This window comes from Calonectris borealis, chromosome 16, assembly GCF_964195595.1.
Source record: "Calonectris borealis chromosome 16, bCalBor7.hap1.2, whole genome shotgun sequence".
NCBI lineage: Eukaryota > Metazoa > Chordata > Aves > Procellariiformes > Procellariidae > Calonectris > Calonectris borealis.
Window position 1 is genome coordinate 7,262,102 of NC_134327.1, and position 26,569 is coordinate 7,288,670.

At 39.2% G+C, this 26,569-nt stretch overlaps 2 protein-coding genes across 9 annotated transcripts in view; one reads left to right on the forward strand and one right to left on the reverse strand.

Annotated features, from left to right (window-relative positions):
- The first annotated feature begins 958 nt into the window (after positions 1-958).
- On the forward strand, positions 959-8,377 carry NTAN1 (N-terminal asparagine amidase). 6 transcript variants are annotated; one of them, XM_075165057.1, is made up of 10 exons: positions 959-1,136; positions 2,310-2,412; positions 2,500-2,565; positions 3,201-3,309; positions 4,306-4,379; positions 5,691-5,744; positions 6,573-6,626; positions 7,178-7,275; positions 7,783-7,896; positions 8,056-8,377. In XM_075165057.1, exons 1-10 carry the CDS (start codon positions 1,056-1,058, stop codon positions 8,104-8,106), a joined length of 804 nt encoding a protein of 267 aa, XP_075021158.1. In that variant the 5' UTR covers positions 959-1,055; the 3' UTR covers positions 8,107-8,377. The 6 variants fall into 6 exon arrangements, with proteins under 6 accessions (XP_075021158.1, XP_075021157.1, XP_075021160.1 ...); XM_075165056.1 differs by having other exon boundaries at positions 8,081-8,377; XM_075165059.1 differs by having other exon boundaries at positions 967-1,074; positions 8,081-8,377.
- Positions 8,378-8,639: 262 nt separating this feature from the next.
- Positions 8,640-26,569, reverse strand: part of PDXDC1 (pyridoxal dependent decarboxylase domain containing 1) — a 35,058-nt gene continuing 17,128 nt past the window's right edge. For all 3 annotated transcript variants that reach the window (XM_075165048.1, XM_075165050.1, XM_075165049.1), the window contains exons 7-23: positions 26,480-26,548; positions 25,889-25,967; positions 25,013-25,097; positions 24,102-24,150; positions 23,893-23,994; positions 23,561-23,686; positions 22,222-22,272; positions 20,940-21,003; positions 19,500-19,588; positions 18,676-18,781; positions 17,378-17,549; positions 16,577-16,695; positions 15,070-15,191; positions 12,994-13,086; positions 12,809-12,905; positions 11,402-11,506; positions 8,640-10,554 (exon numbers count right to left, since the gene is read on the reverse strand). In XM_075165048.1, the coding sequence (XP_075021149.1) occupies positions 10,295-10,554; positions 11,402-11,506; positions 12,809-12,905; positions 12,994-13,086; positions 15,070-15,191; positions 16,577-16,695; positions 17,378-17,549; positions 18,676-18,781; positions 19,500-19,588; positions 20,940-21,003; positions 22,222-22,272; positions 23,561-23,686; positions 23,893-23,994; positions 24,102-24,150; positions 25,013-25,097; positions 25,889-25,967; positions 26,480-26,548 (1,788 nt within the window). In that variant the 3' untranslated portion in view covers positions 8,640-10,294. The remainder of the gene's footprint in view (positions 10,555-11,401; positions 11,507-12,808; positions 12,906-12,993; positions 13,087-15,069; positions 15,192-16,576; positions 16,696-17,377; positions 17,550-18,675; positions 18,782-19,499; positions 19,589-20,939; positions 21,004-22,221; positions 22,273-23,560; positions 23,687-23,892; positions 23,995-24,101; positions 24,151-25,012; positions 25,098-25,888; positions 25,968-26,479; positions 26,549-26,569) is intronic.

Consider the following 26,569-nt stretch of genomic DNA (forward strand, 5'->3'; position numbering starts at 1 on the left):
ACAAAATGAGGCTGTGTAAAACTTTCTACGTTGTAATACCAGGTACGTGATTCAGGAACTTCCGTGTCTCATCAAAAGCAAAAAAAGACAGACGTAAGTGATGGGAAGCGTAACTTCAAAAATGTGCAGACATTGAAGTGTCTGTACTGAAGTTGCATGGTTAACAGTCTACAGGACTTGCTTAATCAAAATCCAGTTAGGAACTGCAGAGTGTTTCTGTAATCTCTTCCATGATAGACCCGCTTTGCGTAGTGCAGCTGCAGGCAGGCGAGCTGGCTGGTGCTGGCCTTTTGCCAAAGAGACTTTGTTCTGTAAATCCTAATAGTATTGAGAGGAATGCCGATTCCCAGCTGGAAATTTTGCCTTACCTGAGAAATACAATGTGTCTTCTGAAGAAGGTATCTGCTATAACTTTACTTTTGTGAAAATTGGATTGGGAAGGTAGAGCTGGGGTAGAGGGGTTGCTTTCTGCCCAAACAGCCCCTGGTGCCCTGGCTGTCCTCTCTCCCTGCAGAGTGAATGGAACTGCTGCTACCGCCACCCTTTTTCCTACTGTTCGTGCACACACAACTGGAGGAAAAATCCCTGGTCTTTAAGGAAAAACTGTCGTCTTTGGGATTGCCTGAAAATTTAGGTTTGCGGCTGCTGGGGGAGGATAGTGGCGCGGGTTTATTTGTAAATTTGCGACTTGATCATTGTTACTTCCAAAACGACTACTTCTAATAACTTACGGATGGTCTCGCAGTCGCAGGAGGCGGGATTTATGCAACGTTAACGTGTTGAAGTCGTTAGGCGGTGAGGCGACCGGGCACCTCTTCGGTCAGTGCCTGCCTCTGACCGCGCTTCAGGCGGCGACCGCTGCGGGGGCGGGCAGGGCCCGAGCCCGGACACCGCCGCGGCCGCCCGCCCCGCGCGGACCCCGCCTCGGCCGAGCCCTCCCCCGCCGCCGCCGTTTCCCAGCGCCCCGCGCGGCGACGCCCCGCCCGGCCCGGCGCGGCCCTCAGGGGGAAGCGCGGAGCCGCCGCCTGGCGCCCCGGGCCTGGGCGCTCCCCGAGATGCCGCTGCTGATTAACGGTGAGCGGATCGACCTGGCCCGGCCCACGGGGGACGTGATCCGCGCCTACCCGCACCTCGAGGTGAGGAGGCGGTGGCGCGAAGGGGCCCGGTGGTGGGATCCGCTGGTAGGGCCCGCCCTGCCCGGCGGCGCCGTGCGGAGGAGCGGCAGGGCCGCGGGGCGGGGGTGTCCGCGGGAAGAGCCGCCGCCTCGGCCGGGCGGAACGGGCGGCGGAGCGGGGCGGACCCGGGCCGAAGGCGGCGCCCGCTGAGGCGGCCCGGGCTGAGGCGGCCCGGCCTGGGGCGGCCCGGGCTCTGCGCCGCCGGTTCCCCGCGCGGTGACAACGGCAAGACGCGGGTTGGCTGACATGAGTCAGACGGGCGGCCCTGGGGGGCCGGTGGTAAATGCCCCGAGGCGAAGAGCGGCTGGCTGGGGGCGGCGCGGCGCGGCGCGGCGCGGTGGGTGCGTCGGCCGGGCCGGGCCGGGCTGCCCCTTTCTGTGCGGAATGAACAGGAACTGGTGATAAAAGCCAAAATAGTAACTTTTGAGAAAGGTATTAGCCTCACTTGCAGTATATACATGTTGTAGCCCTAACGGCGGACTGTGAGCCAGGAGCTGCTGAGCAGAGCTGGTTGGGAAGGTGTTTTTCATCAGAAAATGCTTCTTCATAGAAACTGAGTTTTTGCAGAAAACCAGTGCCAATTTGATAAAACCGTGAAGTGTTTTTTGAGCCCCAGTATGGAAATTCGCTGCCTACCCAGCAGGTCTGTGGCAGAGCACTGCGGTAGGCAGAGCCCAGGAATCTGGGTTTTCCATGCACTAAGCAAGCTGATAAATAGTGATATTTTGATAAGTACAAAATAAATATGCTGGATTGTGGCAGTAGAAGACTGAAACTTTTACATTTCAAAAGTTTCCTGCCCTGATTACACTTCCAAGATCAGCTCTGGTATTGTCTAATGTAATCTTGGCCAAGTCCAAGAACAATTTGCTTTTTGTTGTATCTCCATTTTATCATCTATAAAGCAGGGAGGAAAAGGGTTTTGTGTGTTTCTAGAACGATGGGATGTAACAATTAACTAGATCAGTGGCAGGAAAGCGAAAAATTCTCAAAATTCAGAATACTCCATAATACAAAATAAGAATGTTTCTCTCTGACCTGGCTCCCTTTGCTTTTCAGAGGTGATGTTTCTATCAAGTAATGGATACACCTGAGAATTCAGCCACTGTAGTCTCTGTTATCATTTATCTTTAGGAAAAGGCAAAACTTCTAAGAAGCCAGCCTGCTCAGATTGTGGAACCCAAAGGTCTTCTATACGTCCAGCAGAGAGAATTTGCGGTGACTACCCCTAAAGATGGTATGTACGAACACAAACATTTTTTCTTCTACTGAAGCAGTGATTGTGAGAGCGGAGTTCTTACGATGTTTCTCTCCTTTAAAATAGGTTCTGTTTCCATTCTTGGATCAGATGATGCAACTACCTGCCACATAGTTGTGCTCCGCCACACAGGTATCTTTAAAGGATGTTAAGAACAAAACCTGTGACTCTGAAGTAATGAATTAGTATTGGTTTATGCTGCATTAATAAAATAAACTGCAATTACGTTTATATAAACTTGAATCTCAAAAAGTCACGTGACATATTAACTGAATGACTTGTTTAAAGAGTTGGCGTGTTTAGTGTTGGAGGTTCCATGTTCTGGTTGCTCAGTGAGCAGATCCTAAACTTGATCTGCTCTCCTGGCCAGTGGGTCATGGCAGTTGCAGTCCTTGGCTGTGTTCAGCAGTTTGGGCCTGCAGGGTTTAGTAATAACAGAGGTAGAATTTGTCGAAAGATCCTTGCTACGTGCCTGGATTTCTGACATTAGAGGCGTTGCCTGGTCCTGGTCAAGGGGCACGTGTACCCTTCACGTGAGTTCTGGTGATCTTACAGTGGGGCGCATGAAGAGGCTAACGCCTCATTCAGTCAGCCCATACCTTCTGAGCTGCGTCCAGCACCTTCTCACTTCCTCAGGACAGCAGAAAGTGAGAAGGTGCTGGACGCAGCTCTTACACTACTATGGTTGTGTAAACTGTTATTGATTTCAATTACAGTTGCATAACAGTCTCCAACAGTGTCGTTAACTGTCTTCTCGTCTTCCTCAGGCAGTGGAGCTACCTGCTTGACACACTGCGATGGATCCGACACAGAAGCTGAGGTGTCACTCATCATGAGTTCAGTAAAATCTTTCTCTAACACCACAGGATATGGAAGGTCAGCTCTGCTCTTTTATTTCTTGTGTACTGTTTTTCACAAAGGTTATTGCAGTTTGTAAGGTGGGGAATTTTTATGTGATTATACGGGGTTCAGACAAGGTAATTGTGCAGGAAATATCGCTTGACCAGGAACCACAGGTAAAGTGAAAATTATTTCCTTGATGATGGTTTTGAGGGTATTTTTAGCAGTGGTTTAAAGCATGGTTCTGTTCTGAATAGTGTCTCTGTAAAATGCCATTGTGAGATTTTGTGTTTACTGTTTCCCAGTTAACTTTTGTTTCAGATGTACAAAATTTTCCAAACAACTGGTTTTGGCTTTATTTTCTATTTTTCCTTCCAGACTGTTGGTCTTGTAAGTTCTTTTGGGATCTGAGAATCCATCTGGGATTTTTCTAAGTCCCACATTTTAAAAAAAAAAAAAAAAGGGGGGGTGGAACTGTGGGGGAAAAAAGCTCTGAAACAGAATTTAGCAAACAAATTCTAGATGTGGGTTTTTTTGCCCCTGTAGTTTGATAAGAACGAAAACTCAATGAACTTAGAAGATACCGCCTCTAAAAACTAATGATTTGTCAGGACTTGTCTTTACATAGACACTTCTCAGAGAAGAACCCTGCTGTATGGTCCAGGATAGTTGTGAGGAGGTCACGGGAGCAAAAATCTTCATGTTTAATTAACCCTTTCTTGGGAACTGAAAGGTGGTTACTAAGTTCAGTCCAAACAGAAGTGCTGACTATCAGAGATACCACTGGGTTAGATAGAATTGCATGCATGTAAAAGTTTTTAATTTGTGCTATTTCCTGGATGATCCCTCAAGTGTTCAGAATGGAATTACCATAGCTTGCTATGTAGTGCAAACCAACTTGGCGCATGTGGCTGTAACAAGTGAGGCTTCTCTAATGATTGCTTTGCAGTCTGGGCTGGGGATTATTTTGTAAAGCTATTCACTTTGGGATGTCTTTTTAATTGCTGTTTCCTGTTATTCCATCTCTGTTAGGCTGGAAGTGCACCTAGTTGGAGGTTTCAATGATGATAGGCAGTTATCACAAAAACTTACTAATCAGCTTCTTAGTAAGTTCACGTTTTTTCCACTCTCATGTCCAAAAAAAAATAGTTCTGACTGGATTTGGGTAAAGTTTGTTTGTAAGCTGAGCCCCCTGTCATTTCGCAGAAAGAAATCTGGATTCCTTTTGAAGGGTGTTTTCTCTACCTGAGAACTTGGTGTGCAGAGGGCTTGGACTTCTGAGGCTCGCGTATGGCCAGTGTGTGGGATGGAGGGCCTATACTTGTCATTTCTTCCTGGCTTACATTCCAGCGTGTAGAATTGGAGCGCAGTTCAGCTGGGCTCGATTCCTGGCTCTGCTGCCGATATGCTACGTGATCTTGGTCAGGTGTTCTCACTGTCTAAATCTATACATGTGGGTGACTTCATTAGTTATTCATCTCGTACCTTAATGTGATGAGGTAAAATTTAGTTACTGTTTGGAATTGTCTGATGAAAGATGTTATGTTGTTCATAAAATCTATAGTTCAGAGAAGTGATTGCGGTGCTTTACACACAAATTGGAAACGTAAAGTACCCGGTTACCTGTAAGTGCTCTGACTTGTGCCAAGCGCTTTCGGAGCGTGGAGGGGCCTCGGCCCCACTGGAACAGGGACGGGGGCAGATGTCAGGATTGGAGGGAGGTGGCCCAGGGGGATAAAAAGGAAAACGGAACCAGCAAAGGCCCTGGGATGCACCCTCGTGGCCATCGCACCCAGTGATTCCTGTTAGCTGTGTTGTATGTCATATGAGAGTTCTGTACAGAATGAAGTATTTTGGTTAATTTATTTTTTTCAACTTTCTGATTTTCGTGTATCAAGTTACAATTTGAAACAATAACATTGTATTGCTATTAGAACTTCAAAAAAAGAGAAGGTTTTTTTTTCTGGTGTGTGGGATGGTGAAAAGCATAGTTAGAATACAGCTAATGAAAGACGGGGTTTGCTCACTATATGTGTAACATTTTAGGAAAATACATTTAAATACAAGCTGTTAAATGTATAGTGATCTAAAGCAAAGCTGATGTGATGCCAGCGCTAAACCAGTGTCAGCAAAAGGAGTAAATGGCACAACACTTTTTTAGCATGTTTTTGCTATTACAAATGGCTACTCTGTGTAAATTACCGTATGTTTAGTAGCTGTGGCTTTAATTTTGTGAGTTAGTTTGAAGCAAATCTGCAAAACACTCTTTGCTCTGTTGCCTTATCTAGGAACAGTGCGTTAGGTATCTGCCCATCTATTCTGCAGTGCGCAGCACTGATAATGCCCCCTCGTCTATATACAGCACCTGCTTTGCCACCAGTCAGTCTTATACATTGCTGCTATCGTTGTTGCTGTAGGAGCATTCGATCTCCAACCAGATGATGTTCATTTAGTGACTTTCTGCGTAACAGGTAAGAAGATGTTTCCTTGGCTTTTGAAGTATCTTTAGCTACTGAAATCGAAGTGCAGGGGTCTTTTCACACGTGGCTTTTTTTATCTGTCCCGTAAGAAAGAACAGCACAAGTCCTCCGTAATGATTTGTAATTTTAGTTTTGTTGCTGGTAGTGTGTGTGGTGACGACAAATAGCCAGTGCAGCGTGGATTCTCTCCTTGAGTGCTGCTGAAGTGCAACTGGTTGATAGTAGAACCCCCCGTGATCATTACCAGGTTATTTGCCGCCTCCGTCCTGTGGAAAGAGGCTGTGTGTCTATGGATATCTTAAGAGGCAATTGAGAAAGGCACCTACAGACCTTTGACCTGCCGGGTTGTTAGACCTGCCTCCCTGCAGGTGTGAACGAATTCATAAACTCATTCAGTTAGTTCATAGTGTGTGATGTCACATAAAGGAGGAAGTCATTCCCTTTTCCTTTGTATCACATTCGGGTCATATTTCCATCATCCTTGCATTTCAACGCTGTTGGTGACTTACATCTTTGAAACTTGGCATCATGGTAGTTTTGCATTGTGTTTTTTTTTCCTGTAAATTGCCCATGCAGAAAGTGGAGTGACAGTCGGCTGGAGCTGGCCATCCTGTTAGGAGATAAGGAGTTCTACTCCAGGCCCCAGGCGTGTTGTTATTGACCTGTATCTTCTTTTCCATGTTTCTTTTAGGCTTCCTTGGGTTTTTTCTATCTTTATGCAACATCAGATCTGTTCTTCTCTGATAACACACAACTAAACGAATGCTGCTCAGAAAAAAATCCAAAGCCCTAAGAGTTTGACTTTTTTTTTTCTTACAGAACTAAATGACAGAGAAGAAAAGGATATTCACTTTCCAATCATTTATGGGATAGGTGAGTTAAATGAGAATTCAATTATTTTTTTGTAACTGGATTGCTTTTCAGATTCCAATGTAAATGGGCTGCTTTTAATGACTAGGTGAAGCCCGTCCTAAAGGTTAAGTGCTGCTGTTGGAGGCGTAGGTAGAAACAGAAGTTTTTTTCTGGTTCCCAGTGAGGTAGATGCAGACATGGAAGTGGCTGTGTATAAATGCAAGCAGATTTTTTTCATTTAAATGTATTTGTGATGTTGTCAGTATCAAGCTACTGTACTAACCTTTGGGGTTAGAATTCAACCTTCTTTTCATTGTTCATTCTGTGTTTTTTCTAATTAGTTTAAGTATCTCTGAGAATGTTCTTCTGGAATATTGAAATGCTGCCAAAGCAAAATAAGTAGAAATACGCTATCACAGTCTCTAAGGGGTCTGTGTTACTGAGAAATACAAGAATAGTATTTGAGGGGTTCTAAAGTTCCTGCAACATAGTGGTGTTGGGGACATGGCCATTTTAAACAAGCGTTTTGTAAGAATTAATTGTTTCTGTATTTAAACTCTATTTCCTACCAGCTGTGAATGTTAAAACAGCAGAGATTTTCCCTGCAACCTTTCCAGAAAAAGGGCCAGACGAGGATTTGCGTTCAGCCCATGTTTTAACAGGAGCAACAGTGAGTAAAAACCACAGGGGAGAAAGGGTGTTTTTGCTGGGAGGGGAGACCAGTTAGGGGCAATGAAACGTCAAAAGTTTGAGGAAAAAATACTTCGGTAGCGTTCTCTCAGTAACAAAACAACTGAGAAAGATGGAAGAGCAGAGGCGAAGGGTAACGGTGGAGATCAAACCACTTCTGAGCTTTCAACTGCCAGGGTAAGCCTGTCTTGGCAGTACAGCTCTTTCACGTGATGTCATGACGAGCCCTACAGTTTTCAGCAGGATAACTTATGTAAAGAGATTCAGGTCACGGGCATGCTCCCAGCAGTATCTTTCAGTTCTAGGTTTGTTGTTACAGTTTAATGTCTTGTTTGTCGGAATAATTGGTTAATCTTAATGCAACAGGAGCGAAGTGGGGCTGAGCTGGCACTCGGTATAAGACAGAAGCTGCAGCTTAAGTGAATTTGCTCTCTCTTTCATCTGTGTGAGCATTGTCTAGCTCGTAGGGCTCCCTGTGTCGTTACAGCTGACTAACATTTACGATGCAAAGATGGAACAACTGCATATTGGGCCTTATTTCTGGAGGCCTTTCCCACATGTGGATTTCTGGTTGGAACAAGATGATGAACAGATTTTACAGGTACCTGAAACTGACTTTTTTTTTTTTTTTCCTTCTAGCTGAGTAGAGAGAGGGGTATGGGCTGTCAAAACTTTTCCCAGTGTACTGCTGGGGATGGTGGGAAATAATCTTATTAAAAGGCAGAATAATGGAGAACTTTGTATTCTGAATGTCAAGCAGCTCTTGCTACCATCTTGTTTTTCAGAATCTTTCCACATCACCCCTGGCTGAGCCACCCCACTTTGTTTCCCACATTAGATCTACATTAACATTTTTAAAAGAACATCCATTTCCATCTCGCTCCCTGTTTCCTGACAGGAAACCTCGCATCTACAAAAAAAATGAAGAAGGGTTGTGGGAACAGGTTTATTCTGACAAGATCTAAACTGGAACCAAACACCACAACTGCTTTAGGGAAGTATAGTCTTGCAAAAATTGTATTGCTGGTCACAAATACTATTGTTCCTGTGCTTTTCAAAATAAAATATTTCAACAGAAATAACTTACTTTTTCTGCATTACTTACGTAGGAGTCACTGCTACTTTGAAGTAAGAATTTGGCTTTATGTTATTGCTCCAGTACAGCAATTTGATCGGCACAGATAGAGGCAGCAGTGCTGAGAGACTGAGAAGGGAACTCATTACACTGATGTGTACTTCAGAAAATGATTTTCCATACAAAATGAAAGTAAGTAAGTTGCACACACTTAAAGGTTACTGAAACGTAGGGAAGTATCTTTCAACAATAACTTAATTCAAGAGTAGTAATTTGAAGAATCTTTATTGAAACATTCAGATCGTATCTAAAGAATGAAGCTCATTCCAACAAAACTACTGGTTTAACACTTCCAAATATAAAAACATTAAAAATTAATCCCTAACAAATTACTCTTATTAACATACTTCATTGCACCAAAGAAACCAATAAGGAAGACTAGTCAACGTAATTGTTTTTGCACTTTAGAAAAATTGCACTCTGATTTACATAAATTACCCCAACAGCAAATTAACCTTGTTCATGGCATCCCAGCCCCACGGGATCTAGAAGCTGAAAGTCTAATCAGCTGACAGTACAATTTAAAAGCCCCACATTTTTCAGATTATCAAAGTAAGTCTTGCTACAGCCATTATGGTGTTAATGTATACCTTTTAGGGGGGGAGGAAAAACACCCAAACAAAAAACATGAACAAACTACAGTACTTGTATCCAGTTCTTTAGCAATGGGATGGTTTTCCTCAAATCAGATACCCTGGGGAAAGCAAGCTTTTCCAGAGATCGCCTTTCCGCAAGAGGCTCTGAAAATTTGCAGCAACGTGATTAAGATAATTTGGGGGCGGGGGAGACTTCTGCCCCTTAGCTTTTGATTTATCCAAAGCTTTGCTTGTGCATTAAGTAGTCCTAGACACTATGAAGTTGTGTGTAGTGTAAATAACCTATATAATTTGTTTGAGTCTGTACAATTCCTACCATAGGTAAGTTACTGTTACTCAAAAAATAAGTATTGAAACCATCACAAATGTATTGGTTTTTCAAGCTTTACTACAACTATCTTTAAAAATACACAACAGAAAGAACTCCAGTTACACTACATAAGCGTGTTCAATAATATTTGGTTTATAAATGGCGTGCAAAGGAAAATAATGGTGTCTTGGTGATTCTTTCCAGTGGCAGAAGCAAGAAGCCGTTTAGGCATGCAGAGGCACTATTTCCTTCTAAAAGGCTTAAAACTCATTAACTTAGTCCCCACTGTGCCTAGGGCCTTAGCTGAATGGGTCAAGTCATACAACAGCAGGAAAAAATGGCTGATGGCAAAGTACTATTCAGTGACTCCTATATACACAGGCATCCATCCCTAATGCTCACCGCACCACAACTGTTTGGCAATGTGCGTTATAAGGTAAAAAAAAGCAGCAAAACAGAGCTAGTGTGACTTCAGTAGATGTTTTGCAGGAGAGGCTAAATGGAATTTTAAATATTAAAAAGGTGAACAATTGGCAGTTGATTTCTTTTTAAAGTGTATTAACATAAAATAAGATCATTTTACAATTATTGGGTGCAGCTGTATTCTTAATCTTGTGTATGGCTGATTGGATAGTTAGCAACGATTATCATGCTTAGTTTCCTACAGGAAGGATAACTGCCAATTGTTTTTACAAATGTTTATGAGCAGTTAATAAAATTCACGAGTACTTTGGTGACACTGACATGTAGAGGATTAAAGCAACTGTAACAAGTGTATGGTAAGACAAATCTCTGTCCCATGGGGGGAAGTTTATACTTGTGCAAAATCCCAGTTAATAAGTTACAGTAGTTATTACTGTACTAGTGTGTGGCACTGTTCACATTTTAAACGCATCATTAATACCCTGCCTCCCAGGGCATGGGCTTCCTCTGCAAAGTCTGAAATCCAGTCTGGATTTTATCTTTGACTTTCTTGTTCCTCTAGCTTTGTGTCATGTGGTGATTTGTCACTTTGAATGTCCTCAATGTCTGTCTTTGTTGGCTGTGCCACCTCCTTCTGCTCCGCTGTTCTTTCTGTCTCCAAAGGTCCTTGCTCTTGGCCAGGGGATAGAGTTGGGGGTCTCTGATCCATCTTCTCCAGGTCATCACAGTGGCTGACTGAACTGGTCTCACTGAATGCGTCAGAACTTCTTAGAGACCTTTTAAAAATTTTCTGACCTGTAAAGTGTTTGAAGGATACAGTACCAATGAAGGCCGCAAATACAAGATGTGGCATGCCCAAGTTAAGTTTCAAAGAAAGTATCTGAATTTTACAACTGCAAAGAAATAGATTTTATTTGGGTGCTAACTTGTACCCTAAACATAGACATACTTTCTTGCAGTTACAGATAGCAATAGCACCTGCTATTTTTCCTATGTACACAGAGACTGTTAAAGTTCAGCTGAAAAACAAGCTGCCTACATGCACAGTGAAGTCATTCTAGGGTAAAAACTTGCACTAAAAACATCACAGGCTGGAAGCCAACCAACTCAAAAGGTGAGTTAAAACTATGGTTTTTCTGCCAGTGAAATCAACATTAATTACTAATACAACTACACAGAAAGTGCCATACATTTAATAGATCTTCACCTTAGAATGACTTTGTCCACAAAATACTACGTAGCAACAGAAATGCAGTTGCTCAAATGCATGATTATATGTTATTTATGCTTTTAGTTCAAATAAAACTTTTGGCTTGGTTACCTACTAATTTTTTAAAACTCATAATAACCTCATAATACTCCAGAGGAAGATTCCAGACTCCATGGGCATTTGTCAGTTAATGGGATAACAACTTCCTGTAGTCCCAGGAAGAATTCTTGGGGAAAAAACAGATTGGGGTGGTGTTCCGTGCTATGTTTAAATTAAGGTTTTTTAAGGTGGCCTTAAGGCAACTAGAAGATGAGCTCTAGTTCCAGATACTACGAAAGATGGAAAATCATACGGGTCTTCCTGTGTCATGCAACTCAGATGGCAGGACGTTTTAGCAAGTTTTAGAAATAAAACTAAGACACAGAAACTCACCAGGAAGTCTTTGCTTTGCAAGGCTGGAAGTAGGAGTTGGTGGTGGAGTAGCGCCTGTTCCTTGGGCTTTTGATACGTATGTAGATTCTGTGGATTCTAGAGAGCCTGCAGGTTAAAAAAAAAAGTCTCGAATATAGCACAAACTAGACAAGTTTTCTGCTCATCTGTATTTATAAAGTATGTAACAATCTTATTTTTAATGCACATTTCTGAAACTGCATGTGCTAGGTTTGAGTTGAAACTGCCACTTGATAGTAATCCATCTCTGAGTACCTGGGGACATGAGTGCTGAGACTTACAAAGATGAACGAAGTTCCCCCTCACACTCACTTCACCACACTGCTACAACTAATATTCCTTTTGCCCTTCTCCACTGGGCACTTGACATATTCCCAGCTGCAAGCTGTTGAGCAGTGCACTTGGAAAGGGCATCTAGCTATGAGGGGGGTAAGTATTCCCAGGGAAACCTTGCTGTCCTCTGCCGTAAGAACCTTCCAGCTGGTGCACCAAGAATCAGAAAGAAAGGTCCCAAATACAGCAGAAAGCCTTCCTCGCTGTTTACAGAGACACACAGACAGCTGGACTATCATTCTAGGTCTGACAGACACTTTGCCGAATTCAGGAATATTCTTAAGACCCTGTCACAATTTTTACAGTGAAAATTTGTGATTTCAGAGAGTATTATGTTAGTACATCAGTCTTAGTGATGTAAAAGCTACAGACAGCTCTTTTCACATCACCAGACATGAATTACAAATATGTAAGTAAAATAATAGTCTTTTACATTGTAATATTCCATTCATTACTGTCTCCCACAAAGTCATGTTCACGCTAGTCCTCAGCTAGTTTTAGGCTGTCCTTGTCAGACATTGCACTATTGAGCATGCAAACCAGTACTTTATCAATGTGGCAACAGCCAGATGGTATCTCAAACCAGGATTTCAGAGACATCAAGTTCCAGTAGCACAGCGGGACATCCGAGTGCCACTTTGCAAGCACACTCAAGAGGATACGTGTGCATATACATGGGGAAGCAATGTTCTAACACCTGAGCTACTCTGCTAGCTTCTGTATATTTATAAACACAGCATGAATGCCCAACTTTTGCAGTGTATTTAGCCAAAAGTCACATAAATGAGTCCTCTATTAATAAATGCCAATGTCTAATATAGCTTTTTTAATGTGACTCAACATGCAAGAACAAAATGGGAACGGTACAAGTGAGGTTAGAAGATTGTCTTATTGGATGTTACAGAAATAGTGAAGACCATGTTCTTCTATATCCTGGGGGGGGATTATGTCACTCATGACCCCAATCAGCACAAGAAAGTGTGCTGCAATTTTAGTATAAAATTGGAAACAGTTCAAACAACAGCATAAGGTGGCTGCAGATGCACTGAGTCCTACCTGCTGTTAAATTAAATGTTCTTCCCTTTGGTGAGGCTTGGAATGGAGAAAACCAGTTCAGCACGGAGCCTACTACAGGTATTTGTCGGAGCAGTCCCTGCAAAGTACACAATCAAACACTGGCTGGTGAGCAAGCTGCCTATGTTGTGACAAGTTACCTAGATAACTAATTTTTATAGCCTTACCTCTTCCAGAAGTCGTTCTTCATTTGCTTTCTGAAGCTGAAGCTGCGCTTCCTGTATCCCTTTTCTAACAACTTCAGTCATGTTTTCCAACAGCTAATAGAAACCAGAAATTACATTATTATATAGATTATTTGAACTTGAAATTGTCGTTTTAGTTCAGGTTTTGAGAATGTAAACATGGTAGTCTAAGACAGTATTTGACAAGCAGTATTTCATTATGACTGTAAATTAAAAGAATGTACTGCAGGATTTTTAAAAGATATACCCAGAGGACGAATATAATTTTAAACAGGAATGGTACATATTTTTCTTTTACTTCAAGATGAGCCTGTGACCCAAATTCTTCAAAGATCTGCTTAGCACATAGCATTTGTCAGGTGCTGAATCTGACCGGAAGAATTTTTAATATAGAGTAGATTTTGGTTTCTATAAGGGCCCAGGACTTAAACCAGCCTCACAGTAAGTCTAACCAGGTATGTGTCAGTCTAGCTACGGGTTCAACTTTGCTTTTCAAATTTAATATACGACTGCTAATCTGATCCCTGTGGCATCCTTTGCCCGCATCAGTGACATTTTACACTGCAAAGGACAAGCAGCTTACTGGGAGAGCTGTAGAGGCAATAAATGAACAAACCCAAGAGATCAAAAAGTCACAATTTTGTCATGTGCAAGACAAATGCCGATTTCCATAACTTAATATGGGTTTTATAATATTGCACAAGGCCTAAATGACAGGCACTTCCTCCAAAATGCCAAAAATCTGGGTTACTGTCAGTTAATAAAAACAAAGGAAAAAAAGGAAGCTGCTCCTTTTCCCTGGGGGAGAAGCAAGCCAGGAATTGACCACCACAGCAAGCTAAATACCCCAATGTACTGACTACAGAAGGGAGTACAACGGGGTTCCATTTAGAGTACAAGGAAGAACCACTGTGTCTTCTGGTCCAGTCAAGATGTTTGTCTCAAATTTTGGTTCTGCCTTTTAGTGTACTTATCTAAACGTCCTAAGGGCCTGCTGATACTGGAGTAGTTTTTTTCTAAAGGCTTCCCTCTTGTACCCAACATCACTTATCTAAACGATGCAAGCGTCGTTCTCACAGATTCGTTCTGCTTCTCAGTTCTGGATCAATCGGTGTAGGATCCTTTCAGCGCCATAGATTTATTATTGCTGGTTCCAAGGACTGCACCTTTCTGAGTCCTGCACTACTCTTTGTTCCTCCCTAGAAGCTTCAGGATCAGAGTGGCCCATATTCCAACATTCGATTCCTAACCTCTCAACCGCAGCAGTTAAAAAACTGAAGGTACTCTACAGGCAAACCATCTTTCATCTCACCCTCAAAACAGCATAGGAAGTCAAGAGTGGGCAGAAAGTCTCCAGAAAACACTGCTAGAAAAAGTTTCATTGCCAAAATCAACATATTCCCATGGGCAGAAATAGGCAAAGGATTTCTGAAGTTCTATTTATTTTTTAAGTGAGGAAATTAAATGCCCAACACTAGAGGAATGAAAGGACAGACATTCATTTGTGATGCAGGTCATTTAGGAATTCTACTTTAGAGAACTCTAATCAGGTAAATGCTTTTACAAAAAGGAGTTGCATCATCAGCTTTATTACTTCAATAGGTAATTTGTAATTTCTGTTTTTAAACCAGCAATTTAAATTTTTTCACACATTTTAGGGCAGTCTTATTTTAAAGCTGATATAAACAATCTCAATCCCACCATCTCTAGCAGTGATGAGAAACACCATCTCAGAATCAGCCCCCACTTTCCCTTTTTTTTTTTCCACAGCTTGAATTTTAGTGATAAAACGAACCTATTTCAGTACGACTAAAGTTTTTCATTAGAACTACTGAACACAGGACCATGAACAGAAATCAGGACATTCTCAGAATATCATAATCCTGTAACAAAAGTTCTCCTGTGTGGACACAGATTATTACTTCCACAGTAATTCATACAGTTTGTTGCGGGCAAGTACAATTTTTACTTTCACAAAGAACAAAACCATGTACTGAAGCCAATATGGAAGGGGGAAAAAAAAGGTGCTGAAATGCTCTGTTATTTATTAATACATACTCTCGAATTTTCTTCAATTTCTCTGCCTGTTGCTGCAATAGTTTCAACTAACTCTGACACGTCCAGATCCTCAGTTACCATGCCAATATAAATGCAGTTCTTCTGCCCTCCAAATTCTGGACCTGTGAGCACAGGGAGAATCAAGTCTTTGTGATTTACAAAAATGCATTGTACTTGTTGTACAACGGGTGCAACACTCACGCTTGTGAATCTGGAAATCCTAATACACGCACACACTCTTTTCAGTAATTAAGGGCAGTATCTGCATAGGTATAAATTATGCGGACTAAAAAAGCTCAGCCCTGTGGGTTTTCAAAAAGAGAAGAGAAAGCAACAGCTACACAAGAAAAACAGTGAATATTTTATACAGCCAAGGAGTTGTATAATAAATATCAGGGTTGAATATGCTTCAAACTCATTACTTGCTGCCATTTACAGATTACTTCCACTTGGTTCCAGTTCTAGGGCACTTAATTTTTGAGAGCTGACTAGAAAAAGATCAGAATTCTGAGCAAGCAAGTTAATATTATTTCAGTTATAATGTGGCACTATGTAAATGTGAAAGTGCTGCTAATCATCACGAAAGTCATCTGAAGCTTTTTACCCACAGAAAGCAGTGAACTGGTCAGTGGGTTTTGAATGAGATCTGCTTTTCGCTAGATACGGCACTAACTGAGAAGGCTCAGTTTACAGAGAGCAACACTGCAGCTTTTATTCTTTCTGACAAGGAAACACTTTTTGGTCTAGTGCTCGTAAGTCAGTTTTCACAAGTATTTCTGAGAACAGTGCACCCTGCTCATCCTTCTGAACATTTACCAACTGAAATAGGGGTGAGGAGAAAACAAAGTTACAGATGTTTTTTCTACAATAACTGTATACGCAGTTGTCCTGGTTTCAGCTGGGATAGAGTTAATTTTCTTCCTAGTGCTGTGTTTTGGATTTAGTATGAGAAGAATGTTGATAACACACTGATGTTTTCAGTTGTTGCTAAGTACCCTGCTAATCAAGGACATTCAGCCAAAAAAAAAAAAAAAAAAAAAAAAAAAGGCATTGGGAGGGAGCACAGCCAGGACAGCTGGCCCAGCTGGCCAACGGGGTATTCCATACCGTGTGACGTCATGCTCAATATATGAATGGTAGGCGTGTTCCAGGAAGTAGCGATCGCTACTTGGTTATCGGTCAGCGCGGGTGGTGAGCATCACTCATTTTGTATATTCTATCATCATCATCATCATCATCATCATCATCATTATTATTATTTTCCCTTTTCTGTTCTATTAAACTGTCTTTATCTCAACCCACAAGTTTTTCTCACTCTTATCCTCCCGATTCTCTCCCCATCCCACGAGCGGCTGCATGGTATTTGGCTGCCTGCCAGGTTAAACCACCACAGCAGCAGTGTAATTTTGCATTATAATGACCTACATACAAATGACCTATTGAACCATTGTAACAGCCAGTAAAATGACTATTAGCTTGAACAGAAGTTTTAAAATAGTGCAGTTACCCAAAGAAAAAGTGAGATCCGACTCCAGTTCATTTAATTTTTTCAGAAGTTCTGTATTGATTTTTTCTAGTTCTTTTTCTTGTTTGTCATCATTCTTCCCATCACTGTGATAGTTGTATCTTCAAACCAAGCCAGAAGATAGTAATTTCACTTTACAGTACATACAAAAGTATATAGACATTTAGCATATTTCTACAAATTTCTGTATTTTACAAGCCAAAAACCTCAAAACATTACAGCATAGATCAACAAGTTTATTGGCATTTGTCATCAGAGATTTTGGGGTAGGGGGGAAGTTGCTGCTGCAAGCTTAACTGAATACAACGGATTTCTAGGTAATATATTGATTATACTTCAACCGTTTTGAGTATACAGAATCCTTCCCAACAGACAGTATCAGAGGATCAGAACAGACGCTTGAAGGGTTTTATTCAGTATATTAGTGAATCCCATTATAGATAAAAATCTAAGTTATACAGTAGGATGCACTTGCATATTACATATCCATCTAACAGATCTACACACTGCCTCCAATATTAGAACTGTTGCGCTAATTTGCTAAAACAGCTCTTCAGCTTTTCTTAAAAAAAAAAAAAAGAAAAAAAAAGAAAAAAATCTCAAAGTAAGCAACATTAGAAAGGTAATTTTTTAAAAAGCACTCAGAAAGCTTCAGCTGGGTGCAAAGCCAGATACTAATCAGCAAACAATACATACAAATCACCACTAAAGAGATCACGTATTTCTTTCTGTTACTGCACAGTCTATCCAAATATATAATGAAGAAAATATTGAAAAATTTACCTTACAACACCTAATCCTGGCCAGCTGAGATCTTCAATATATAACAGGCCTACTGTTCTTTTCACTTCTTGCTCAAATTCCTCTCTCAGTTGCAGTGTACTTGTCAATACTGGTATCTTCATTTTTAAGCAGTCTACTAACTGATCAACATCTTGTATTTCAGTTCCTAAAACTAAAGAGCTGATGTGTTAGTGTGTGATAAAAGTGAACGGACATACACATAGATGTTTGAATTAAATAAGTAATCTGTAAAGAAGCCACTCTAAGTCAATCATAAATATAACTTACAGAGTATTGAAATATCTTGATCTATATAACAGAGTGTTTTTTCTTCAGTTATCTAGCCACTGATACATCAAAATGGAGAGAGCTAAAAACTTCATAAAAAATAAGCTAGTAAAAAGGATTTTCTGATGTTACAAACTAATAAGGACAATACCCTTTTTCGTTACACAAGTAGCTAGCATTAGAAAAATTCCTCTTCCCATAGCCAAACAGATAATGAATTAGCTTCCATGTTGGTTAAAAAAAAAAAAAAAAATCATCACAGCATCACCAAGTAATTTTATTCTAAAATCTACTTTTCAGTGTACACCAGGATCCTCTCACATCGGTGTCAGGTGTTTTGATAGCCTAAGCTATTCACCCCACACAAGCTAAAAGGAGACACCATGCATCACCCTGAGCCCCTGCAAGTTGCTCTGTGCATCTGCTGAGTCTAAACAAAGTATGTATATGGTGCTGGCTTAAACATGACATTTAAGACACTTTCCAAAACAGATTTTAAATTTTTTTCCCTCCTACATCAGTAATTATAGAAAAACCTAGAGGTTTAGTAAATAATGCTTCTAGTTAAGTAGTTATATTTTGAAAACAAGCACCATTTCAGTATTGAAACACCTGTGTAGAAAGGTCAAGCATCTTCTTGTGTTAAGCAGCTGAGAGAAGGAAAGGTAGGGATGATTTATCCTTCATATTTCTTTTGTAACTGTCAGAAACAAAGAACTTCTCCCCTTGCTTTTCCTAATGAATTTTAAAAATAATCAAAGTCTTTCTCTGCAGAGGTAGTGAGGCAATGTCACATACAACAGCTGAGCTACCTCTAATGCACCTGTTGTGCCAAGGCACAACAAAATGATAAAGCTGAGATAGTTTTGTTTTGTTTATAAAAAAATCCTCACCGTAGGAGAATATACTAAAGAGTTTCTTGAGTATATCTGCTTTTACACCAGAAGATTGTTCTACAATTCTATAGCAAATCCCAGTTTTTACAAGTGGCTGAATTAAGTGAATGTTACCTGCAGAAGTCATTAGTGGGCTAAAACGCACACATGTGCCTTCATCTTCCAGTTCTACCACATCAACTCCACTGGCAGGAACCAGCTGTGCCAACTGCTCTCCTAGCTGAAGGGATAAGGCACAGTTAAAGAAATGTACAGAGCATGACCTCCTGCAGTCACTGACTCTGGCTAGACTCTTCCCACAGTTAAGGAGAACCACATGCTAAAAGGTTTTTTGGATTTCTCAAAATCACTTTTTGTAACAAAACACTGTAGCTTGCTGGTGATATGACAAAGTTGGACGCATACTTAAAATCAAGAAAATTCAGGATCAGCTACAAGTGTTACAAGTCAGAAGTTTCTGCAAAATTGTCATTGTCATTAAGTATGCCATGATTACTATGCAATTGATCCAAAATAGTTATGTGCTCAGCTCTCTGAAAACACAGGTTTCTAGATTTAATTCTCTTAAGATCTGGAAAAGAAAGACTGCCTATTCAGAATACACAGACGTTGTCAATGAAGTACCTAGCCAATTAGAGAGTTCTAAAGTTTTCACATATTCCTACAAGACCAAGGAAAATAATCCACTACCAAAAGCTTAAGATGCAGTAATAATTTCAGTTGTAATTACATGTAAAATAATCAGAAATGTGAAAGCAACTTTGCTTCAGAGCAATTTAATCTTTTTAATCCAAAATGCCCACTAGTTTTGCAAAGGATATCAGATAAAGAATAACTATCAAACTAGTCTACCAAAGGTTTTATAATTACTGATGAAACCCTGGAAGCATTCCACTGTCACTTCTTTTTTCCTAAAGAGAAAAAGCATCCATTCTTACCCATTGATTGAAAGTGTCATAAATGTGTCTTTCATTGCTTATTATGGGGTGCTGAATAGTTGAGGCCTGTGCAGCATGTGAGGTTTGATCTGAATCCAAAGATATAAGAATCACAGAAGTGGATTTTTATTTACTTAATTAAACAAAAGGCAACCTAAAATTTAGATAAAAGACAATTACATTTCCTAGGTAATGTAACACATCTATATGATGTACCGGACCTCAAGCAGACTAAGAAGGATTTTTTTTTTTTAAGGTATGTTGAACATGACAAATACTAGAAGTAAAACAGAGAGTTGAATATACTAGTTTTAAAAACAACCAGTAAAATACTTCTCTCAGTTTTGAGGTTCAAATGTCCCAATGGAAATAAAAACAATGTTTTCACAAAGCAAAATCCTGTCACAGCAGACTGCATATTTAATTTGATGCATTCAACTACTTTTTTTATCAAGTTTTAATAATTACTTTCTGTTTTAAACCACACAAAATAATACTGAGGATTTAAGAGTTATACACATGCAGAAATGGTCAAACATCTTACATCCTTATAATTCAGGTGGGTGACTTCTCCCTAGTATAGCTTTTCAAATAAATGCATCAATGTACAAAGCAATCCACCAAGTCACTGGACCAGGATGAATAGGTTTATTTTGTAAGTGCAACCACTAAGTAGATTAAAACCAAAAACAAGCCTCCCCCATGCCCAACAGAAAAAAAATCCACATACAAAATTAACACTCACAACAAAACTACGAAGTTTTCTAGCAGTCTTTTGCCTCATCCCAGCTGGACATTTCCCCACCCTCAGAGTGTGCACATACAAACAGCACAACAATGTCCTCTGTTGTAACCGACAGGACAAAAATCCTCTTTCTTGGAGAGCACGTCTAAGTAAGGATGTTCTGCTCAGAGCCACATGTGGCATGGCTACTGTATACCCATGACCGTATTTCCAGAGCTGTTCCTAATATGTTCTGCTATTTTTAAAACTATTGCAACAGCAAGTGTAATCAGTAAAACAGAGAAACATGGTTCTGGCAACTAGCCACTGAAAGTTTAAAAGGAACAGAAAGCCTGAACAAAACCAAGGAAGATCTTCCCCCATCAGTACACTCAAAGACAGCTTGCAGGCTATGAGAGACTTCCATCATCTGCTCTCCAGATCAAAATCATATGCAAATCTCTCCTCACTCAAGAAGGCAGAAGATGACTTGTTATGAAAATTTAAAACACTGCAGTCTATCTAAAAAAAGAAGCTATCACATGTATGGATTCTATCACTAGATTATAACCAGCATTCACAACCTTTCTAAAAGCATGTTATAGAAAAGAAATGCACTACATAACATTTACCTCATCAAATTCACTTCATGAATTACTAGTTTTAAAAAACATAAAGAGAGCTTTTTTGGTTTTGTTTTTAAATAAATCACATACCTCTATTTGCATATTCCCGGAAGAACTTGAAAACCACCACTGGTGAACTCAGTTCATCTTCAACCTTAAAAAAAAAAAATTACATCTATTTTCACATATTTTTAAAGATTTAACACTGTGTATAATTCCTTAGACGGCTGAGCAAAGCAGATAATTTTGTTTTGGCAGCAGTAACAATGTTCACACTATCTCAGTATTAGAAGTTAACCCTAGGAGTGTGAGCAAACTTATCTGTAAACACATGAAAGTAAAACATTATTCAGTTAAAGCAGAATTGTATTGATTTAAGGTATGCATAATTAAAATTTGGGAACTATAAAGCAAGAAACCTAAGCACATTCATTAGCAAATATACCATACTAAATAGTTTATTTCGCTTTAAGTATTTTCACACATAAACATTTTGAAAAATTCTCTTGGAAATCGCACCAGAATCATTGGAGAACATCAAGAAAGTTCCAGGAGGAATAACAAGATTATAATTGATCCTGGGGGTAGGAGAAGTGGACTGAGCAACTTCTGGAGGCAATCTGAGGCTACATTTCACAATCCTAAAAATGCAAGATTTATTTAAGTAGAAGGGGGAAGTGCTACAGTAATTTCAACTCCCAAGGCCACTAATACTCTTGGAAAAACGATTTTTACAAAAATTATTATTGTACCTCAAAATGACCTATGAATTATCTATTGCCCCAGAAAACTAAGCTGAATATATTTTCACGTGTCAATTAAAATTAGGGGGAGGAGGGGAGTCAAACCACCAAATCCTGTTGAACAGGACATCTCACAGAAACTGAATTTGGAATGAATACATTAGATGTAACTTCTGAAACTACTTCTGGTATAAAAACCTCAGCTGGGATAATTTTTACATACAATTTCACAGGGTGCACAGTATCATCTCAACAGCAGGGTAAGATGCAGCCAGAATGTATTAGAGAGGTTTATGGAAACTGGTTTCATAAATGTATTGCTGAATAAATCCATGTTTTAAATGGAATTAAATTAACCTCTGGAAACAATTTCTGGATGTGGTTCTGTCAGCTCCACTAAGTGCATGAGTACACAGCAATGGAACAAATACAATCTAGAGGTCATGCACAACCAAGCCACACAATGTCATTGAACACCAGAACTTAATTAGAAAGATACCAAGCGTCTTCAAAACAATGGCTATGATTTAAGTAATATTTTTTTAAAAATTTTTTTAATCAAAGTTATTCTTGTCATTTATCAAGCAAAGACTAAGCTATACAACCAAAGTATTAAATGTAGACTTTACCGAAGTTTTAATGAAATCCAGGTTTTTCAAGTTTTCCAGCAACCTTTGACTCTAAAAGACCACAGCAGAAAGGAAACAAAAGGAAGAGACAAACACACACGTTTAGAAGTTGAAAATTATTCTGAAAAACATTGAATAGTCACTACCATAATTTCTATTTCTGAACAAACCCCTACAACACGTCAGACATTCATCCAGTTCTTATTTGTAAATTCAGAATATAACAGAAAAATATTTTCAGTTTTTAGTAAAACATTGACTGCAAAGTGATTTTCATTAAAATAAAAGTCTTGGTGTATTTGTTGACAAAGTTCCAGAGGTATTACAATTCTGTTGACTAACTAAAGCACAGTGTGTAGCAGAACAGTTAATTTTCTCAAAGCTACCATAGCAACTGGTTATGATGGCTTTCTAAATTATTTTCATTAGAAAAGACATTCTTACATTGTGGTTTAAGACTATTAATAGACTATTATAAAAGCTAAGATCAATCTTAGATGCCATAAAATCTTAATGACTAATGATACTTTGTCACTCTTCTAGGTCCTTCACGCCAATAGCTTCTTCACTAACCATTACAGAAACTTTCAATTTCCACTTTGCCCTTCTTTGAATTTTTAGAAAGTGCTGAATGAAAAATGTTTTGCATATCAACAATGTATTTTTTAACTAACACATTATACTGGACCTTAACTTTTACTAGGGTAAGGACTCAACTTCAAAAATAGTGCACTTGCCACTGTATCTGAAGAAATGTTTTGAAATCCTTTTTGTCAGCCATTTATAATTTACTATTACTTTAAATCAATATGATGCCAGGTAGAGTAAGAAAATAAAGTCTTTCTCTGAACAGCTTTCAAGCAAAATAGTTAAAATAGAGAAGTGACAAAAAAAAAGGAAGTGATTGTTATTTTACTGTTTAGAAAGAACAAAGATTAAGTATTTCTCATTAAAAAACCTAATAAAATATATAATCTAATAGTAAAAAGCACATCCCTCCCCCAAACACTTTACTCTGCTTTCATCATTTTTTGTAACACGATACGAACCAATATGCTATACTGTCAACACCTATGATATTTGTAGTTGATTCTTCTACAACGCATCACAATAATCAAAAAGATGTATTAACAGCTATTACAAAAACATTCCTAAGTGTAACGGTGTTCTATGACAGCCATCTGGATACCACTTGCACTATCGTTGCTATCTGAACTTTGCTTCTGCTTGGAGACTCAAACTGTTAAATCCAATGGTGAGGATTCTTAAGAACAGTCTCCAACCCAAACTCAAAGCAGCAAAGTATCTATAAGCAATGTGCCAACAAGCTGTTGCTTACTAGTTGCGAGGCATGCTTTATCCTCTCCACAATCCCATCGTGGCCCAGGTACTGCAAGGAGAGCCACAATGGCAGGGCACGGAGCTTCTCTACGGGCTGACTCGATGTCAGCCCAGCTGCTAAGGACTAAAGAGGAAAACAAACAATAAACAAACCACTATTAACTTCTCTTCAGTGATTCCATTTTTGTCAGCTTATGGAACGTGTCACAGCTTAAATAGGGGAGCTTTTGCAAATTATAATTTAGATGCTTATGAAGAACAAGACACTACATCATGATCAAAATTAAAGTCTCAAAATCTTGAGAATAACGACCGAGAAGTTAAACATACCAAAGATGGATCCTCATGTCTGTAGAGTGTCACTGCAGGTACAGCCGGGAGACCCAGCCAGGAACCCAGAGTAAGAGTCATGCTGTCACATTTTGTAGCAGCCTGAAGTTTATTACAATAAGCAGAATATAAGCCATATATATTTTGATTAGATCATGACCTTAAAATCTAGAGCACATTATTAAGTTTCTACATATGGTAAAACATACCAGTACAGAAGAGGAGACATAACCCAAAGCCAAAGTTGCCAAATTCACACTAGAAAAATAAAGCAGTTTTAGCACATATTAAAAATGTATTAAGAGACAGCATTTTAATCTTCAGTTTACATATTTCATGTTGATGTGTGAAGGGAGGTAATTTTTGTTCGTATATTTTTCATTACCAATGCAGTATATGTTGCTACTTGGTATTCCAAGATTGAAAACACAAAAGTAAAAATCCATTTCAATCTAAAAATGTTTCAGTCCAACCTTTGGGGAAATCATCCCCTGAAGTCCTACCCGTAATTCAGCTCAATTTTGTATCAGAAATAAATGGCATGCAAATATAACACTATACAATGAAATATCAGGAGAATCAGAGTCTCTACTCCAGGCTCAAAAAAAAAAAAAAATCTTAGAGCAATGGAGTTTTCATTAGCATTGTCTAAGTTCTTGGAATTTCTTTTCCTCTTGGTTTAATCCTCCTTCCAGTTATGTTGCACGCTGCACTTGCAGCTGTCTTCTTGACAACCTTCATTAAAGTGTCATTTCTTCCACACTCATTTCATTCTCCTTTCTCATTCTCAATAATCACTGTATAATGTCTCCCCTGACTTGTCCTATAAAGTCTTTTTATTTGAATTCCAAGCTCTTTAAAGCAAGGGCAGATAAGATTAGCATCTGAGTAAAAGTAACCACTAACCTATGCTGAAATAACCACTCCAGTTAATTATTCCTGTATATGTAAAACAATCTGTATCTCATACAGTGACAAAACTATAACCATATAAAATGCTTAATATGGCAAAAATAAAGATGGTCCTATGGCCCTCTACTAGCTGTAAAATTATGTGCAGTCCATTAGTCAGACTTTTTAATGAATATAGTTATACAGAAATAAATTTCAAGTTTCATACCCTTCTACATGGAGCCACATATTATACTGCTCACAAAGTTCCTTCAGTCGGCCAAGTTTATCTGTGTGCCCAGCACCTGGTGTCCCTTTGATGAAAAGGAAAAAAGGCAATCACAAAGGATAAGCAACTAGGACTCTACATAAAAGGACCTCTTGTACTGTTGTCAAAAAAGTCACACAAGAGCAGGAAAGAGGACGTTTAAAAAGAGCCCAATATTTTTATCTGGTTCATCATGACTTACGAGCAATTGGAATTCTAGACAGAAAAATAAAGACAGTTGTTTTGCTTTTCAATATATGTTAAAAATACTTAGAAAATTAGTTGCCCTAGGCACTAAAAGACTCACCAGCTTCAGATAAGAAATGCAGACAATTTTTAATATGTTCAAAGTATGACCTCAACTAGAGGAAACTAAACCAAGATGAACATCTTAGATACTCTTCCAATTCCAAAGCAAGTAACAGCCACCTCCTTCATTCATACTAAAAACAAATTTTGTTCAGAAGCAGTTCTGTTTAATTAACTAGAATAAAAATAGAATTTTTAAAGCTAAAGTTGATGGCACATGCACCAAAAAATTCTGAAGTGTTAATGTGAAACTGATTTTCAACAAGAGATTTGCACTCACTAAAAAAAGTTCTAGTCATATTAATACATCTACTGACATAAGCAGAACTGTAGCAGTACAATCCAACTTTAAATCAGTTAAATAAAAACCCCTCTAGACAGATAATTATTGTGAGTCATTAAGGTATTTCCTGATATTTCCTGACATGCACTAAGCTGTTTAATATATTTAATATATTTTTTTTTTAATTTTATATATATTCATTAAATAGTATGCTTTTCTTGTTATTGTTTGTCCATAGCACTTACCAGCATTGGCCACAAGCAACAAAGGCAGTTTTCCAGACTCAACATCATCTTTAATCAATCTGTCCAACAAAGCAACATCCTGTTATCAATAAGAAAAAGATATGTATTTATAAATAGGTTTGTCAAACAATAGAGAATTGCTTCTGCTGAACTGGAAAAACGCATTGAGAGTGAAAATGGACAGCATTCTGGAGTTCTGGAAGACATTCTTAATGTCTGTCTTTGTGGCTTGCAGTTTCTTCTTCTCAAAGGTAAAATAACCCAAAGGTCAGATAAAGCATTTGTGAAAAATACAACACAAATACATCATGTAGCTTGTAAACATACCTCTGACTACACGTATTCTAGAAATCTTGGACTAAAAAGCACCTTACTATATGCCATTAAAAATATCTTGCAAATGACAAGGCCAAGATACAAGCTGCTGGCTTTTTAGAAGATTTCAAGCTGCGATTTGTACAGCTGTAACACAGAAAACTTAAAGGTTGAAGAAGTAAGTACATTAATAAGGTTTTCCTAACAACATACTTGACATTCATTTAATGAGAGTTTTCAAAAAAAAAAAAGCGCTCTTCAGGAAGACAAACTTACCATTTGATGTTGAGATCCAAACATAGTGTTACAAGGCACACGGCACATGCAAGAAAGGGGTAACCCTAGCTGCAATAAAAATTATGGAAT